This window comes from Salvelinus fontinalis, chromosome 24, assembly GCF_029448725.1.
Source record: "Salvelinus fontinalis isolate EN_2023a chromosome 24, ASM2944872v1, whole genome shotgun sequence".
Taxonomy (NCBI): domain Eukaryota; kingdom Metazoa; phylum Chordata; class Actinopteri; order Salmoniformes; family Salmonidae; genus Salvelinus; species Salvelinus fontinalis.
This window is the reverse complement of record NC_074688.1, coordinates 37,675,378-37,692,877: the sequence shown is the minus strand read 5'-3', so window position 1 is coordinate 37,692,877 and position 17,500 is coordinate 37,675,378. Positions and strand designations below refer to the sequence as shown.

At 44.5% G+C, this 17,500-nt stretch overlaps 1 protein-coding gene across 3 annotated transcripts in view; it reads right to left on the bottom strand.

Annotated features, from left to right (window-relative positions):
- The window catches only part of sgsm2 (small G protein signaling modulator 2), a 190,324-nt gene that overhangs the window by 64,025 nt on the left and 108,799 nt on the right, over positions 1 to 17,500 (bottom strand). For 2 of the 3 annotated variants that reach the window (XM_055880645.1, XM_055880647.1), the window contains exons 4-8: positions 12,408 to 12,581; positions 12,030 to 12,097; positions 11,300 to 11,448; positions 5,809 to 5,943; positions 512 to 636 (exon numbers count right to left, since the gene is read on the bottom strand). In XM_055880645.1, the coding sequence (XP_055736620.1) occupies positions 512 to 636; positions 5,809 to 5,943; positions 11,300 to 11,448; positions 12,030 to 12,097; positions 12,408 to 12,581 (651 nt within the window). The remainder of the gene's footprint in view (positions 1 to 511; positions 637 to 5,808; positions 5,944 to 11,299; positions 11,449 to 12,029; positions 12,098 to 12,407; positions 12,582 to 17,500) is intronic. The other variant, XM_055880646.1, reaches the window with a different exon arrangement.

The following is a 17,500-nucleotide window of genomic DNA, read 5'->3' as shown; positions in this document are numbered from 1 at the left end:
ACTTGCCTAGTTAAATAAAGTTAAAATAAAAAATAAACAACTTAAATGGTGAGGTTGTCGATTAATTTTATTGCTTTTCTGGCTTTCGTGACCAATCTACATGGCTGCTAGGTGTTCTTAATCTTTTGTCTAGTGATCGATAAACTTGGATTGCTTTTGCTGTAAAGCATATTTTCAAAATCTGACACGACAGGTGGATTAACAACAAGCTAAGCTGTGTTTTGCTATATCGCACTTGTGATTTCATGAATATAAATATTTTTAGCAATAATTTTTTTTATACTACGCTCTGCAATGAAGCGGTTGTTTTAAGAAGTTTTAAAGGGGAATGATTTAGAACGCCAGCTAACTGTAACTGTACATAGATTTACTTCCTAAAGTGTTTCCATTCCCCTTTAACTCTCTGACCCGGGAAATGTGTTCAGTGGGTCACAGACCAGTTAAATAATAACCACCTCACAATATGTGTCTGTATATACTACATATTTATGTCCCGCAGGGCTGCACCTACCTCTTCTCCAGGTCACAGTCGCCCAGGGTGCCGTTGATGAGCTGGTTAGGGGTCCACTTCAGGGTGAGGTTGTCCCCCGACTGGTGAAGGGACAGGTACCCCCGTAACACCTCCATTTCTTTCTTCTATTGGGGGGGGGGGGCAAAGAGCTCTATGTTCATGTCATCTGATCATAGCACCGGTTCCAATCCAAGTGCCAACTTCAAACTTCATGGGGGGGCTACGGTCAAATTAAAACAAAGATCTTTGGCCAGGCACACCAGTCGTTGGGTTTAGCATTGAAAAACAGAAGCATATGGAGAAATGTCCCTCATCCCTACGGTGAAATATGGTGGGGCAATATTATGATGTCACGTAGCTAGTTTCTTCTACTGGTCCTGGAGCCTGTGGTAAGGTCACGGGCATCATGGACTTGACCCAGTACCAGGACATTTTAGTCAAAAGCCTGGTTGTCTCTACTAGGAGGCTGACACTTGGCCGCAAGTGGGTCTTCCAGCAAGACGAAGACCCACACGACACTAATCAAAATCAACAAGGAAATGGTTAATTGACCACAAGAGGGCAGTCCATAAAAACAGACGAAGGTTATCAAGCATCTGGAAGGATTCTGTATGGAGGAATGGTCTAAGATCCCTCCCAATGTGTTCTCCAATCTTATAAAACATTTTAGAAAAGTATTGAAAACATGGGAGGGTGCTGGAGTATCTAAAACAGGGGAGGGTGCTGGAGTATCTAAAACAGGGGAGGGTGTTGGAGTATCTAAAACAGGGGAGGGTGTTGGAGTATCTAAAACAGGGGAGGGTGTTGGAGTATCTAAAACAGGGGAGGGTGTTGGAGTATCTAAAACAGGGGAGGGAGCTGGAGTATCTAAAACAGGGGAGGGAGCTGGAGTATCTAAAACAGGGGAGGGTGCTGGAGTATCTAAAACAGGGGAGGGTCCTGGAGTATCTAAAACAGGGGAGGGTCCTGGAGTATCTAAAACAGGGGAGGGTCCTGGAGTATCTAAAACAGGGGAGGGTGTTGGAGTATCTAAAACAGGGGAGGGTGCTGGAGTATCTAAAACAGGGGAGGGTCCTGGAGTATCTAAAACAGGGGAGGGTCCTGGAGTATCTAAAACAGGGGAGGGTGTTGGAGTATCTAAAACAGGGGAGGGTGTTGGAGTATCTAAAACAGGGGAGGGTGTTGGAGTATCTAAAACAGGGGAGGGAGCTGGAGTATCTAAAACATGGGAGGGTGCTGGAGTATCTAAAACAGGGGAGGGTGCTGGAGTATCTAAAACAGGGGAGGGTGCTGGAGTATCTAAAACAGGGGAGGGTCCTGGAGTATCTAAAACAGGGGAGGGTCCTGGAGTATCTAAAACAGGGGAGGGAGCTGGAGTATCTAAAACAGGGGAGGGTGTTGGAGTATCTAAAACAGGGGAGGGTGTTGGAGTATCTAAAACAGGGGAGGGTCCTGGAGTATCTAAAACAGGGGAGGGTGTTGGAGTATCTAAAACAGGGGAGGGACCTGGAGTATCTAAAACAGGGGAGGGTGTTGGAGTATCTAAAACAGGGGAGGGACCTGGAGTATCTAAAACAGGGGAGGGAGCTGGAGTATCTAAAACAGGGGAGGGTCCTGGAGTATCTAAAACAGGGGAGGGTCCTGGAGTATCTAAAACAGGGGAGGGTGCTGAAGTATCTAAAACAGGGGAGGGTGCTGAAGTATCTAAAACAGGGGAGGGTGTTGGAGTATCTAAAACAGGGGAGGGACCTGGAGTATCTAAAACAGGGGAGGGAGCTGGAGTATCTAAAACAGGGGAGGGTGCTGGAGTATCTAAAACAGGGGAGGGTCCTGGAGTATCTAAAACAGGGGAGGGACCTGGAGTATCTAAAACATGGAGGGTGTTGGAGTATCTAAAACAGGGGAGGGTCCTGGAGTATCTAAAACAGGGGAGGGTCCTGGAGTATCTAAAACAGGGGAGGGTCCTGGAGTATCTAAAACAGGGGAGGGTGTTGGAGTATCTAAAACAGGGGAGGGTGTTGGAGTATCTAAAACAGGGGAGGGTCCTGGAGTATCTAAAACAGGGGAGGGTGTTGGAGTATCTAAAACAGGGGAGGGTGTTGGAGTATCTAAAACAGGGGAGGGACCTGGAGTATCTAAAACAGGGGAGGGAGCTGGAGTATCTAAAACAGGGGAGGGACCTGGAGTATCTAAAACAGGGGAGGGTGCTGGAGTATCTAAAACAGGGGAGGGTGTTGGAGTATCTAAAACAGGGGAGGGTGCTGGAGTATCTAAAACAGGGGAGGGTGTTGGAGTATCTAAAACAGGGGAGGGTGCTGGAGTATCTAAAACAGGGGAGGGTGCTGGAGTATCTAAAACAGGGGAGGGTGCTGGAGTATCTAAAACAGGGGAGGGTGCTGGAGTATATAAAACAGGGGAGGGAGCTGGAGTATCTAAAACAGGGGAGGGTGCTGGAGTATCTAAAACAGGGGAGGGAGCTGGAGTATCTAAAACAGGGGAGGGACCTGGAGTATCTAAAACAGGGGAGGGTCCTGGAGTATCTAAAACAGGGGAGGGTGCTGGAGTATCTAAAACAGGGGAGGGTGCTGGAGTATCTAAAACAGGGGAGGGACCTGGAGTATCTAAAACAGGGGAGGGTGCTGGAGTATCTAAAACAGGGGAGGGTGTTGGAGTATCTAAAACAGGGGAGGGACCTGGAGTATCTAAAACAGGGGAGGGTGTTGGAGTATCTAAAACAGGGGAGGGTGTTGGAGTATCTAAAACAGGGGAGGGTGCTGGAGTATCTAAAACAGGGGAGGGAGCTGGAGTATCTAAAACAGGGGAGGGAGCTGGAGTATCTAAAACAGGGGAGGGTGCTGGAGTATCTAAAACAGGGGAGGGTGTTGGAGTATCTAAAACAGGGGAGGGTGTTGGAGTATCTAAAACAGGGGAGGGAGCTGGAGTATCTAAAACAGGGGAGGGTGCTGGAGTATCTAAAACAGGGGAGGGTGCTGGAGTATCTAAAACAGGGGAGGGACCTGGAGTATCTAAAACATGGGAGGGTGCTGGAGTATCTAAAACAGGGGAGGGTGTTGGAGTATCTAAAACAGGGGAGGGAGCTGGAGTATCTAAAACAGGGGAGGGTGTTGGAGTATCTAAAACAGGGGAGGGTCCTGGAGTATCTAAAACAGGGGAGGGTCCTGGAGTATCTAAAACAGGGGAGGGTGTTGGAGTATCTAAAACAGGGGAGGGTGTTGGAGTATCTAAAACAGGGGAGGGTGCTGGAGTATCTAAAACAGGGGAGGGTGCTGGAGTATCTAAAACAGGGGAGGGTGCTGGAGTATCTAAAACAGGGGAGGGTGCTGGAGTATCTAAAACAGGGGAGGGTGCTGGAGTATCTAAAACAGGGGAGGGTGCTGGAGTATCTAAAACAGGGGAGGGTGTTGGAGTATCTAAAACAGGGGAGGGAGCTGGAGTATCTAAAACAGGGGAGGGTGCTGGAGTATCTAAAACAGGGGAGGGTGTTGGAGTATCTAAAACAGGGGAGGGAGCTGGAGTATATAAAACAGGGGAGGGTGTTGGAGTATCTAAAACAGGGGAGGGTGCTGGAGTATCTAAAACAGGGGAGGGTGTTGGAGTATCTAAAACAGGGGAGGGTGCTGGAGTATCTAAAACAGGGGAGGGACCTGGAGTATATAAAACAGGGGAGGGTGTTGGAGTATCTAAAACAGGGGAGGGTGCTGGAGTATCTAAAACAGGGGAGGGTGTTGGAGTATCTAAAACAGGGGAGGGTGCTGGAGTATCTAAAACAGGGGAGGGACCTGGAGTATATAAAACAGGGGAGGGTGTTGGAGTATCTAAAACAGGGGAGGGTGTTGGAGTATCTAAAACAGGGGAGGGACCTGGAGTATCTAAAACAGGGGAGGGACCTGGAGTATATAAAACAGGGGAGGGTGTTGGAGTATCTAAAACAGGGGAGGGTGCTGGAGTATCTAAAACAGGGGAGGGTGCTGGAGTATCTAAAACAGGGGAGGGAGCTGGAGTATCTAAAACACGGGAGGGTCCTGGAGTATTGAAAACGGGAGGGTCCTGGAGTATTGAAAACGGGGGAGGGTCCTGGAGTATTGAAAACGGGAGGGTCCTGGAGTATTGAAAACGGGAGGGTCCTGGAGTATTGAAAACGGGGGAGGGTCCTGGAGTATTGAAAACGGGAGGGTCCTGGAGTATTGAAAACGGGAGGGTCCTGGAGTATTGAAAACGGGGGAGGGTCCTGGAGTATTAATTTTCATCAAAAACAACTTTAAATTGAGGGAGTGCCTTTGATTTGACAGCCCACACATTCACAATTAGACCCACTGACGTGTTTCTAAGATCGCTAGCCAAGTTTGATCAAGGATTTCTATTGGAGAAGCAGTTTCTGCCTATCTTCATACTGTATTGTGTTTCATAGAGGAGCCGTTATGCAATTCCACAAACAGACTGGATCATATAGGAAGGAGACAAACAGACTGGATTATATAGGGAGGAGACAGACAGACTGGATTATATAGGGAGGAGACAAACAGACTGGATTATATAGGGAGGAGACAAACAGACTGGATTATATAGGGAGGAGACAAACAGACTGGATTATATAGGGAGGAGACAAACAGACTGGATTATATAGGGAGGAGACAAACAGACTGGATTATATAGGGAGGAGACAAACAGACTGGATTATATAGGGAGGAGACAAACAGACTGGATTATATAGGGAGGAGACAGACAGACTGGATTATATAGGGAGGAGACAAACAGACTGGATTATATAGGGAGGAGACAAACAGACTGGATTATATAGGGAGGAGACAAACAGACTGGATTATATAGGGAGGAGACAAACAGACTGGATTATATAGGGAGGAGACAAACAGAATGGATTATATAGGGAGGAGACAAACAGACTGGATTATATAGGAAGGAGACAAACAGACTGGATTATATAGGGAGGAGACAAACAGACTGGATTATATACGGAGGAGACAAACAGACTGGATTATATAGGGAGGAGACAAACAGACTGGATTATATGGGGAGGAGACAAACAGACTGGATCATATAGGGAGGAGACAAACAGACTGGATTATATAGGGAGGAGACAAACAGACTGGATTATATAGGGAGGAGACAAACAGACTGGATTATATAGGGAGGAGACAAACATACTGGATTATATAGGGAGGAGACAAACAGACTGGATCATATAGGGAGGAGACAAACAGACTGGATCATATAGGATGTTATGCATGTAACAGTATTAAAACTCTGTGTAGTCTTACCGGTTGGACCAGGACGTTGTTTTTCCCGTAAAGCAGGTGAGTACGGGAGTTCTGGTGAAGAGATTCCACGTATTCCCGCGCAGACGCCGCAAACTTATCCTCGGACATGCTGACGCTGGACTGTCTCTTCTGGATCTGGGAAACAGGCCAGGAGAAAGGTCTAGGTTATTGAGTATTGAAACAGGCCAGGAGAAAGGTCTATGTTATTGAGTATTGAAACAGGCCAGGAGAAAGGTCTACGTTATTGAGTATTGAAACAGGCCAGGGGAAAGGTCTATGTTATTGAGTATTGAAACAGGCCAGGAGAAAGGTCTATGTTATTGAGTATTGAAACAGATCAGGAGAAAGGTATTTGTTATTGAGTATTGAAACAGGCCAGGAGAAAGGTCTATGTTATTGAGTATTGAAACAGATAAGGAGAAAGGTCTATGTTATTGAGTATTGAAACAGATCAGGAGAAAGGTCTATGTTATTGAGTATTGAAACAGGCCAGGAGAAAGGTCTATGTTATTGAGTATTGAAACAGGCCAGGAGAAAGGTCTACGTTATTGAGTATTGAAACAGGCCAGGAGAAAGGTCTATGTTATTGAGTATTGAAACAGGCCAGGAGAAAGGTCTATGTTATTGAGTATTGAAACAGGCCAGGAGAAAGGTCTATGTTATTGAGTATTGAGTGTGTAAGGACGTGACTCAGATCCTGACTGATTGTGTCTCAAATAAATTTAGTTATTTTTATTTTATCCTTTATTTAACCCGGCGAGTCAATTAAGAACAAATACTTATTTACAATGACGGCCTACCAAGAGGCCTCCTGCGGGGACACGGGCTGGGATTAAAAATACAAATGTAGTACACAACACACATCACGACAAGAGAGACACCACAACACTACATAAAGAGAGACACCACAACACTACATAAAGAGAGACAACACTACATAGAGAGAGACACCACAACACTACATAAAGAGAGACACCACAACACTACATAAAGAAAGACAACACTACATAGAGAGAGACACCACAACACTACATAAAGAGAGACACCACAACACTACATAGAGAGAGACACCACAACACTACATAGAGAGAGACACCACAACACTACATAAAGAGAGAAAACACAACACTACATAAAGAGAGACACCACAACACTACATAAAGAAAGACACCACAACACTACAGAAAGAAAGACAACACTACATAAAGAGAGACAACACTACATAAAGAGAGACACCACAACACTACATAAAGAGAGACACCACAACACTACATAAAGAGAGACACCACAACACTACATAAAGAGAGACACCACAACACTACATAAAGAGAGACACCACAACACTACATAAAGAGAGACACCACAACACTACATAGAGAGAGACACCACAACACTACATAAAGAGAGACACCACAACACTACATAAAGAGAGACAACACTACATAAAGAGAGACAACAGTACATAGAGAGAGACACCACTACATAAAGAGAGACACTACAACACTACATAAAGAGAGACTCCACAACACTACATAAAGAGAGACACCACAACACTACATAAAGAGAGACACCACAACACTACATAAAGAGAGACACCACAACACTACATAAATAGAGACAACACTACATGAAGAGAGACACCACAACACTACATAGAGAGAGACAACACTACATGAAGAGAGACACCACAACACTACATAAAGAGAGACAACACTACATGAAGAGAGACTATACAACACTACATAAAGAGAGACAACACAACACTACATAAAGAGAGACAACACAACACTACATAAAGAGAGACAACACTACATAAAGAGAGACACCACAACACTACATGAAGAGAGACACCACAACACTACATAGAGAGAGACAACACTACATGAAGAGAGACACCACAACACTACATAAAGAGAGACAACACTACATGAAGAGAGACACCACAACACAACATAAAGAGAGACACCACAACACTACATAAAGAGAGACACCACAACACTACATAAAGAGAGACACCACAACACTACATAAAGAGAGACAACACAATACTACATAAAGAGAGACAACACTACATAAAGAGAGACAACACTACATAAAGAGAGACAACACTACATAAAGAGAGACAACACTACATAAAGAGAGACACCACAACACTACATAGAGAGAGACACCACAACACTACATAAAGAGAGACACCACAACACTACATAAAGAGAGACAACACAACACTACATAAAGAGAGACAACACTACACTACATAAAGAGAGACAACACAATACTACATAAAGAGAGACAACACTACATAAAGAGAGACAACACTACATAAAGAGAGACAGCACTACATAAAGAGATACAACACAACACTACATAAAGAGAGACACCACAACACTACATAAAGAGAGACAACACTACACTACATAAAGAGAGACAACACTACATGAAGAGAGACACCACAATACTACATAAAGAAAGACAACACTACATGAAGAGAGACACCACAATACTACATAAAGAAAGACAACACTACATAAAGAGAGACACCACAACACAACATAGAGAGAGACACCACAACACTACATAAAGAGAGACAACACAACACTACATAAAGAGAGACACCACAACACTACATAAAGAGAAACAACACTACATAAAGAGAGACAAAACAACACTACATAAAGAGAGACAACACTACATAAAGAGAGACACCACAACACTACATAAAGAGAGACACCACAACACTACAGAAAGAGAGACACCACAACACTACATAAAGAGAGACACCACAACACTACATAAAGAGAGACACCACAACACTACATAAAGAGAGACACCACAACACTACATAAAGAGAGACACCACAACACTACATAAAGAGAGACACCACAACACTACATAAAGAGAGACACCACAACACTACATAAAGAGAGACACCACAACACTACATAAAGAGAGACACCACAACACTACATAACGAGAGACACTACAACACTACATAAAGAGAGACACCACAACACTACATAGAGACACCACAACACTACATAAAGAGAGACACCACAACACTACATAAAGAGAGACACTACAACACTACATAAAGAGAGACACCACAACACTACATAAAGAGAGACACTACAACACTACATAAAGAGAGACAACACAACACTACATAAAGAGAGACACCACAACACTACATAAAGAGAGACAACACTACACTACATAAAGAGAGACAACACTACATGAAGAGAGACAACACAACACTACATAAAGAGAGACAACACTACATAGAGAGAGACAACACAACACTACATAAAGAGAGACAACACAACACTACATAGAGACACCACAACACTACATAAAGAGAGACAACACAACACTACATAGAGACACCACAACACTACATAACGAGAGACACTACAACACTACATAGAGAGACGCCACAACACTACATAGAGAGACACCAGAACACTACATAAAGAGAGACAACACAACATGACAACAACACAACATGACAGCAACACAACATGACAGCAACACAACATGACAGCAACACAACATGACAGCAACACAACATGACAACAACACAACATGACAACAACACAACATGACAGCAACACAACATGACAGCAACACAACATGACAGCAACACAACATGACAACAACACAACATGACAACAACACAACATGACAACAACACAACATGACAGCAACACAACATGACAACAACACAACATGACAGCAACACAACATGACAGCAACACAACATGACAGCAACACAACATGACAGCAACACAACATGACAACAACACAACATGACAACAACACAACATGACAACAACACAACATGACAGCAACACAACATGACAGCAACACAACATGACAGCAACACAACATGACAACAACACAACATGACAACAACACAACATGACAACAACACAACATGACAGCAACACAACATGACAGCAACACAACATGACAAGAACACAACATGACAGCAACACAACATGACAACAACACAACATGACAGCAACACAACATGACAACAACACAACATGACAGCAACACAACATGACAACAACACAACATGACAGCAACACAACATGACAGCAACACAACATGACAACAACACAACATGACAACAACACAACATGACAGCAACACAACATGACAGCAACACAACATGACAGCAACACAACATGACAACAACACAACATGACAACAACACAACATGACAACAACACAAAATGACAACAACACAACATGACAGCAACACAACATGACAGCAACACAACATGACAACAACACAACATGACAGCAACACAACATGACAGCAACACAACATGACAACAACACAACATGACAACAACACAACATGACAGCAACACAACATGACAGCAACACAACATGACAACAACACAACATGACAACAACACAACATGACAGCAACACAACATGACAGCAACACAACATGACAACAACACAACATGACAACAACACAACATGACAGCAACACAACATGACAACAACACAACATGACAACAACACAACATGACAGCAACACAACATGACAACAACACAACATGACAGCAACACAACATGACAGCAACACAACATGACAGCAACACAACATGACAACAACACAACATGACAACAACACAACATGACAGCAACACAACATGACAGCAACACAACATGACAGCAACACAACATGACAACAACACAACATGACAACAACACAACATGACAACAACACAACATGACAGCAACACAACATGACAGCAACACAACATGACAACAACACAACATGACAACAACACAACATGACAACAACACAACATGACAGCAACACAACATGACAGCAACACAACATGACAACAACACAACATGACAACAACACAACATGGTAGCAGCACAAACATTGTTGGGCATAAACAACATCACAAAAGACAAAATGGTAGAGACAAAACACATCCCGCGATGCAGTCACAAGTGTCAGTAAAAGTGTCTATGATTGAGTCCTTTGAATGTAGAAATAAAACTGTCCAGTTTGAGTGTTTATAGCAGCTAGCTGAAAAGAGGAGCGACCCAGGGAAGTGTGTGCTTTTAGGGACCTTTAACAGAATGTGACCGGTACCCTTCGGGCCCTGGTCAACAGTAGTGCACTATATACGGAATAGGGTGTCATTAGATACGCAGCCCATGTGACCATGATTGAAACCGACTGGGTTCTTTACCCACCGGGGATTTGAACCAATAACCCTGTAGTTACTTAGCCCTATTGTCTAACCCCTTCTGAGAAGCTACTACCAGGACCCCCCTGGAAAACAACTGTTACTGAGTGCACTATCTTGGTTAAATAAATATACAGGAAATGATTGTTGCCATAGCTACTCATTGAATCGTCACGGAATGTATTGTACTGTATTGATCGACTCCTCCAGTAAGTGCCCCCATGTATTCCCTGGCCCCCCCCCCCGAGGGACCCAGCCTCTCTCACCCCCAGAGCGGGCCTCCTGCTGGGGGAAGCGTCCTGGCCCCGGTGGGCCCCGTGGATCCGGTGGCGCTGGACCAACTCGTTGGCCGACGGGTCCGTCCAGAAGTGGTCGGACGTCTTCAGCTTAGTGTACTCCAGAGCACAGGGACCCACTGGAGGAGGGAGGGGGGAGAGAGGGGAGAGGGAGGTGGGAGGGGGGAGGGGTGGGGGGGGTAGGAGGGAGGGAGGGAGGGGGGGAGAGGGAGGAAGGAGGGGGGAGAGAGGGGAGAGGGAGGAGGGAGGGAGGGGGGGGGGAGAGGAGGGGGGGGGGGGGAGGAGAGAGGGGGGGGAGAGAGCGAGAGGGGGGGGGGAGGGAGGGAGGGGAGAGGGAGGGGGGAGAGAGGAGAGAGGGGGGAGAGAGGGGGGGGAGGAGGGCGGGAGGGGGGGTGTAGGGGGGGAGAGGGAGGGGGGAGAGAGGAGAGAGGGAGGGAGAGGGGGGAGGGGAGAGGGAGGGGGGGAGAGAGGGAGGGAGAGAGGGGAGAGGGAGGGGAGGGGGGGGTAGGGAGGGGAGGGGGGAGGTAGGGAGGTAGGGAGGGAGCGGGGGGAGAGTAAATATAAGCAAAAAATCTACAGTATGTGCTTTTGTGTCACCTAAATGTAGCATTATAACATCCCAATGTAGCATTATAACATCCCAATGTAGCATTTTAACAAACAAATGTAGCATTTAATATAACAGCTCGTGGCAACTTACCCAGTAGACATGCCAGGATGGGTCCAAACACCGCATCATGCATCAGAGACTCCCTCTCATAGTACTTACTGTGGAGACAACACACACACACACACACACACACACACACACACACACACACACCGTAGAGAAACAACAAAAGAGCAGTGAGACCAACAGGAAAAACACCCCATTAGGCCTAATGTAAGAGAAAACAGTCAATGAAATTAGAAGCAGTAATGTAGAGTGCAGAACAAGAGCAACAGGGAGAAAAGCTCATTCAATTTAAAATAACGTAATCATGACTGGAACAGACATTGATAAACGATAGCTCTTTGCATAAACAGTGCAGTGTAAATTAATGCAGAAGTTGCCATTTTTTATTTTAAAAAAATGTACCTGGAGTTATCCACAATGTACTGTACGATCTTGTCCAGGACCTTCTCGAAGAGGGCGGTGCGTACCCAGATGTGCTTGATGGCCTGAGCGGAGAGGGGCTGGGGGGCGCGACCTGCAGACGACGACCCCTGCCTCTTCAGGGGCTCCTGACCCACACTCTGGGTCCTCTGGGTTCTAGCGGGTGAAGGGCAAAGGTCCGTAAATGACAGTGTTAGGGATTAGGGGGTAGAGAGGTTAGGCTTTGGACAGATGATCTCGGGTAAGGTTGGTATTGCTGTAGGGTGGGAATCAGAAATACCGGTTGGAAGATTAAAGGAATTAGGAGGGGAGCAGGAAATCCTCCAACCAAGATTTCTGTTAAACCTGAGAATTTCTGGAACATTCCAGGAATTTTTGCAACCCTACTGTAGAGTAGATTGTATGCTACTCAGATCTCTGAGCAGACTGATTTGTCTTGTCGTGTGTCTTCCTCTTGGTTATGTAGAGCAGACTAGGGTACGTCCTCTTGGTTTTGTAGAGCAGACTAGGGTACGTCCTCTTGGTTTTGTAGAGCAGACTAGGGTACGTCCTCTTGGTTTTGTAGAGCAGACTAGGGTACGTCCTCTTGGTTTTGTAGAGCAGACTAGGGTACGTCCTCTTGGTTATGTAGAGCAGACTAGGGTACGTCCTCTTGGTTTTGTAGAGCAGACTAGGGTATGTCCTCTTGGTTATGTAGAGCAGACTAGGGTACGTCCTCTTGGTTATGTAGAGCAGACTAGGGTATGTCCTCTTGGTTATGTAGAGCAGACTAGGGTACGTCCTCTTGGTTATGTAGAGCAGACTAGGGTACGTCCTCTTGGTTATGTAGAGCAGACTAGGGTACGTCCTCTTGGTTTTGTAGAGCAGACTAGGGTACGTCCTCTTGGTTATGTAGAGCAGACTAGGGTATGTCCTCTTGGTTATGTAGAGCAGACTAGGGTACGTCCTCTTGGTTTTGTAGAGCAGACTAGGGTACGTCCTCTTGGTTTTGTAGAGCAGACTAGGGTACGTCCTCTTGGTTATGTAGAGCAGACTAGGGTATGTCCTCTTGGTTATGTAGAGCAGACTAGGGTACGTCCTCTTGGTTTTGTAGAGCAGACTAGGGTACGTCCTCTTGGTTTTGTAGAGCAGACTAGGGTACGTCCTCTTGGTTTTGTAGAGCAGACCAGGGTACGTCCTCTTGGTTTTGTAGAGCAGACTAGGGTACGTCCTCTTGGTTTTGTAGAGCAGACTAGGGTACGTCCTCTTGGTTTTGTAGAGCAGACTAGGGTACGTCCTCTTGGTTATGTAGAGCAGACTAGGGTACGTCCTCTTGGTTTTGTAGAGCAGACTAGGGTACGTCCTCTTGGTTATGTAGAGCAGACTAGGGTACGTCCTCTTGGTTTTGTAGAGCAGACTAGGGTACGTCCTCTTGGTTTTGTAGAGCAGACTAGGGTACGTCCTCTTGATTATGTAGAGCAGACTAGGGTACGTCCTCTTGGTTTTGTAGAGCAGACTAGGGTACGTCCTCTTGGTTTTGTAGAGCAGACTAGGGTACGTCCTCTTGGTTTTGTAGAGCAGACTAGGGTACGTCCTCTTGATTATGTAGAGCAGACTAGGGTACGTCCTCTTGGTTATGTAGAGCAGACTAGGGTACGTCCTCTTGGTTTTGTAGAGCAGACTAGGGTACGTCTGCATTCGACTACATTTAAAGGGATAGGATAGGCACGATGGCTATGGTACGGTCTCCGCCTTGTCATCATTCGCTAGTTGTGGCAGACATTTTGTAGATAAAACGCTAAGTATCATATCTTTTATTTTTTGTTACGTCTGCATGCTTTTCTCCTCCAAGGAAACGACATCTGATTCAAAGGAGGAAATCAAAAGTCTCCCGTGAAAGAGTCAGGCACGATCAATGACCAATAGTGACGGAGGGAGCGGGGGGGGGGGTCTATACAGTCACATAGCTCGATATACTTTTGGATGATATTATGTTTATGTTGCTAGGTAGCGTCAGCTAGCTTTAGTAGTCTGTTCCTTACGCCAAAACTCCAGTATTTTTTTTAAATCGTATAGCCTGTTCTCCATCTTTCTTTTTAAATAGCGAGCATAAACAAACACATTTCCAGCACTTATATTTCCATGACTGATCGAAACTCATTTTCTCTTGTCTCTCTGCAGCAAACATACGGCGGGAAATATGTTTGGAATATCAATTCACCAATAAAATCCCAGTATCAAACTCGTAATACATATCGAATGGTGAGAATACGTATCGTATCGGCACCTGAGTATGGTGATGATATCGTATCGCGAAGTTCCCCTGCCCTAACGAACAACATCAAAGACACCACTCAGACGACTCTATTAGGCCCTAATGCAGCGTTTTTACAAACTCTGTCCTGGGGGACCCCAAGAGGTGCACGTTTGAGAGGGAATAAGAGGGGAAAAAATCGCATTACAAGCTTTCATCTTTGAAATTAGGGAGTCGTAAAATTGAAGAGGCAGCAATGTAGTATGTAGAACAAAAGCAACAAAGAGAAAGTGAATTATATGTCAATAATGTAATCGTGACTGGAGCAGACATTGGACAGCCTAGACCTCTTTTGTGTATACAGTGCAGTGTAAGTTAATGCAGAAGATGCCGTTGTTTTACCGGAGTTATCCACGAGTCGAATAGCAGAGTGGAGGTGGAAGTCTACTTTGAAATTCTGTTCTACTTCTATTCTTCTAATTCCCTTCCTGTCTTTTCATATCATCGTGTCTTCATTCTCTCCTTTCCGATCTCTCTCTCTCTCTGTTTCTCTTTCCTCTCTCTCTCCCTCTTTGTTTTGCTATCTCTCTCTCTTTCTTTTTGTGTTCTTTTTGTCACGCCCTGACCTTAGAGATTCTTATTATTCTCGATGTTTGGTTAGGTCAGGGTGTGACTCGGGTGGGAAAGTCTATGTTATCTATTTCTTTGTTTTTGGCCGAATGTGGTTCCCAATCAGAGGCAGGTGTCTATCGTTATCTCTGATTGGGGATCATATATGAGTTGTCATTTTCCTTTTGGGTTTTGTGGGATCTTGTTTTCTGTTTAGTGTCTGTGCCTGACAGAACTGTTCGCTTTCGTTTTTTTTGTCGTTGTTATTTTGTTTTGGTGTCATCAATAAAAAGACGACGTACACCTACCACGCTGCACCTTGGTCCACTCTTCCTTCTACAAACGAGAGCCGTTACATTTTTGCTATCTCTCTCTTTTTGTTTGGCTATCTCTCTTTTTGTTTGGCTATCTCTCTCTCTGTTTTACTATCTACCTCTCTTTTTGTAATGCTATCTCTCTCCCTATTTGTTTTTCTCTCTCTCTCTCTTTGTTTTGCTAGCTCTCTCTCTCTCTTTGTTTTGCTAGCTCTCTCTCTCTCTTTGTTTTGCTAGCTCTCTCTCTCTCTTTGTTTTGCTAGCTCTCTCTCCTTGTTTTGCTAGCTCTCTCTCCTTGTTTTGCTAGCTCTCTCTCCTTGTTTTGCTAGCTCTCTCTCCTTGTTTTGCTATCTCTCTCTCTCCATATTTGTTTTTCTCTCTCTCTCTCCATATTTGTTTTGCTATCTCTCTCTTTTTGTTTTGCTATCTCTCTCTTTTTGTTTTGCTATCTCTCTCTCTTTTTGTTTTGCTATCTCTCTCTCTTTTTGTTTTGCTATCTCTCTCTCTTTTTGTTTTGCTATCTCTCTCTCTTTTTGTTTTTCTCTCTCTCTGTTTTGCTATCTCTCTCTCTGTTTTGCTATCTATCTCCCTATTTGTTTTTCTCTCTCTCTTTTTGTTTTGCTATCTATCTCTCTTTTTGTTTTTCTCTCTCTGTTTTGCTATCTCTCTCTCTTTCTTTCCTGCGTTGATTGTTATTCTCAGCGGTTTTATAATATAGAAGAAACGCCTAACAGAGTTGTATCTGCTCTCCCACGTCGTAGCTCAACACTCTCACATACACACCACACGACTTCCACCATCACCCTACTCCCCAACGCCCACTCAAACCACCACCCAGTCACGATGCACTCACCCTCAGCCTCTTCAGCCTGCCACGCACACACACAGAAACACTCTCACTCTCTCTCGTTCGCTCTTGCTCCCACTCTCTCTCTCTCTCGCTCTCTCTCTCGTTCGCTCTTGCTCCCTCTCTCTCTCTCTCTCTCACACACACACTGAAATACATGTATCCGTTGTATTAGTTAGTATTGTGTCTGTTCACCAGATCATTTAAAAGCATGTAGAGCCAAAGCACGACTGTGTCCCAAATGACACCCTTTTCCTTATATATCTACACACTACCGTTCAAAACTTTGGGGTCTGTCACGTTCTGACCATAGTTCTTTTGTATTTTCTTTGTTTTAGTGTGGTCAGGGCGTGAGTTGGGTGGGTAATCTATGTTTTCTATTTCTGTGTTGGTTTTCTGTGTTTGGCCTGATATGGTTCTCAATCAGAGGCAGCTGTCAATCGTTGTCCCTGATTGGGAACCATATTTAGGTAGCCTGTTTTCTGTTGGGGTTTGTGGGTGGTTGTTTTCAGTCTTTGTGTGTCTGCACCAGATAGAACTGTTTCGGTTTCCACTTTGTTGTTTTTGTATTTTGAGTTGTTCACTTTCATTAAATTAAGATGAACAATTACCACGCTGCGCATTGGTCCTCCGATCCTTCAAACTTCTCCTCTTTAGACGAGGAGGAAGACGACAGCCGTTACAGGGTCACTTATAAATGTCCTTGTTTTTGTCCATTAAAATAACATCAAATTGATCAGAAATACAGTGTAGGCATTGTTAATGTTTTAAATGACTATTGTAGCTGGAAACGGCTGATTTTTAATGGAATATCTACATAGGTGTACAGAGGCCCCATTATCAGCAACCATCACTCCTGTGTTCCAATGGCACGTTGTGTTAGCTAATCCAAGTTTATAATTTTAAAAGGCTAATTGATCATTAGAAAACCCTTTTGCAATTATGTTAGCACAGCTGAAAACTGTTGTTCTGATTAAAGAAGCAATACAACTGTCCCTCTTTAGACTAGTTGAGTATCTGGAGCATCAGCATGTGTGGGTTCAAATACAGGTTCAAAATGGCCAGAAACAAA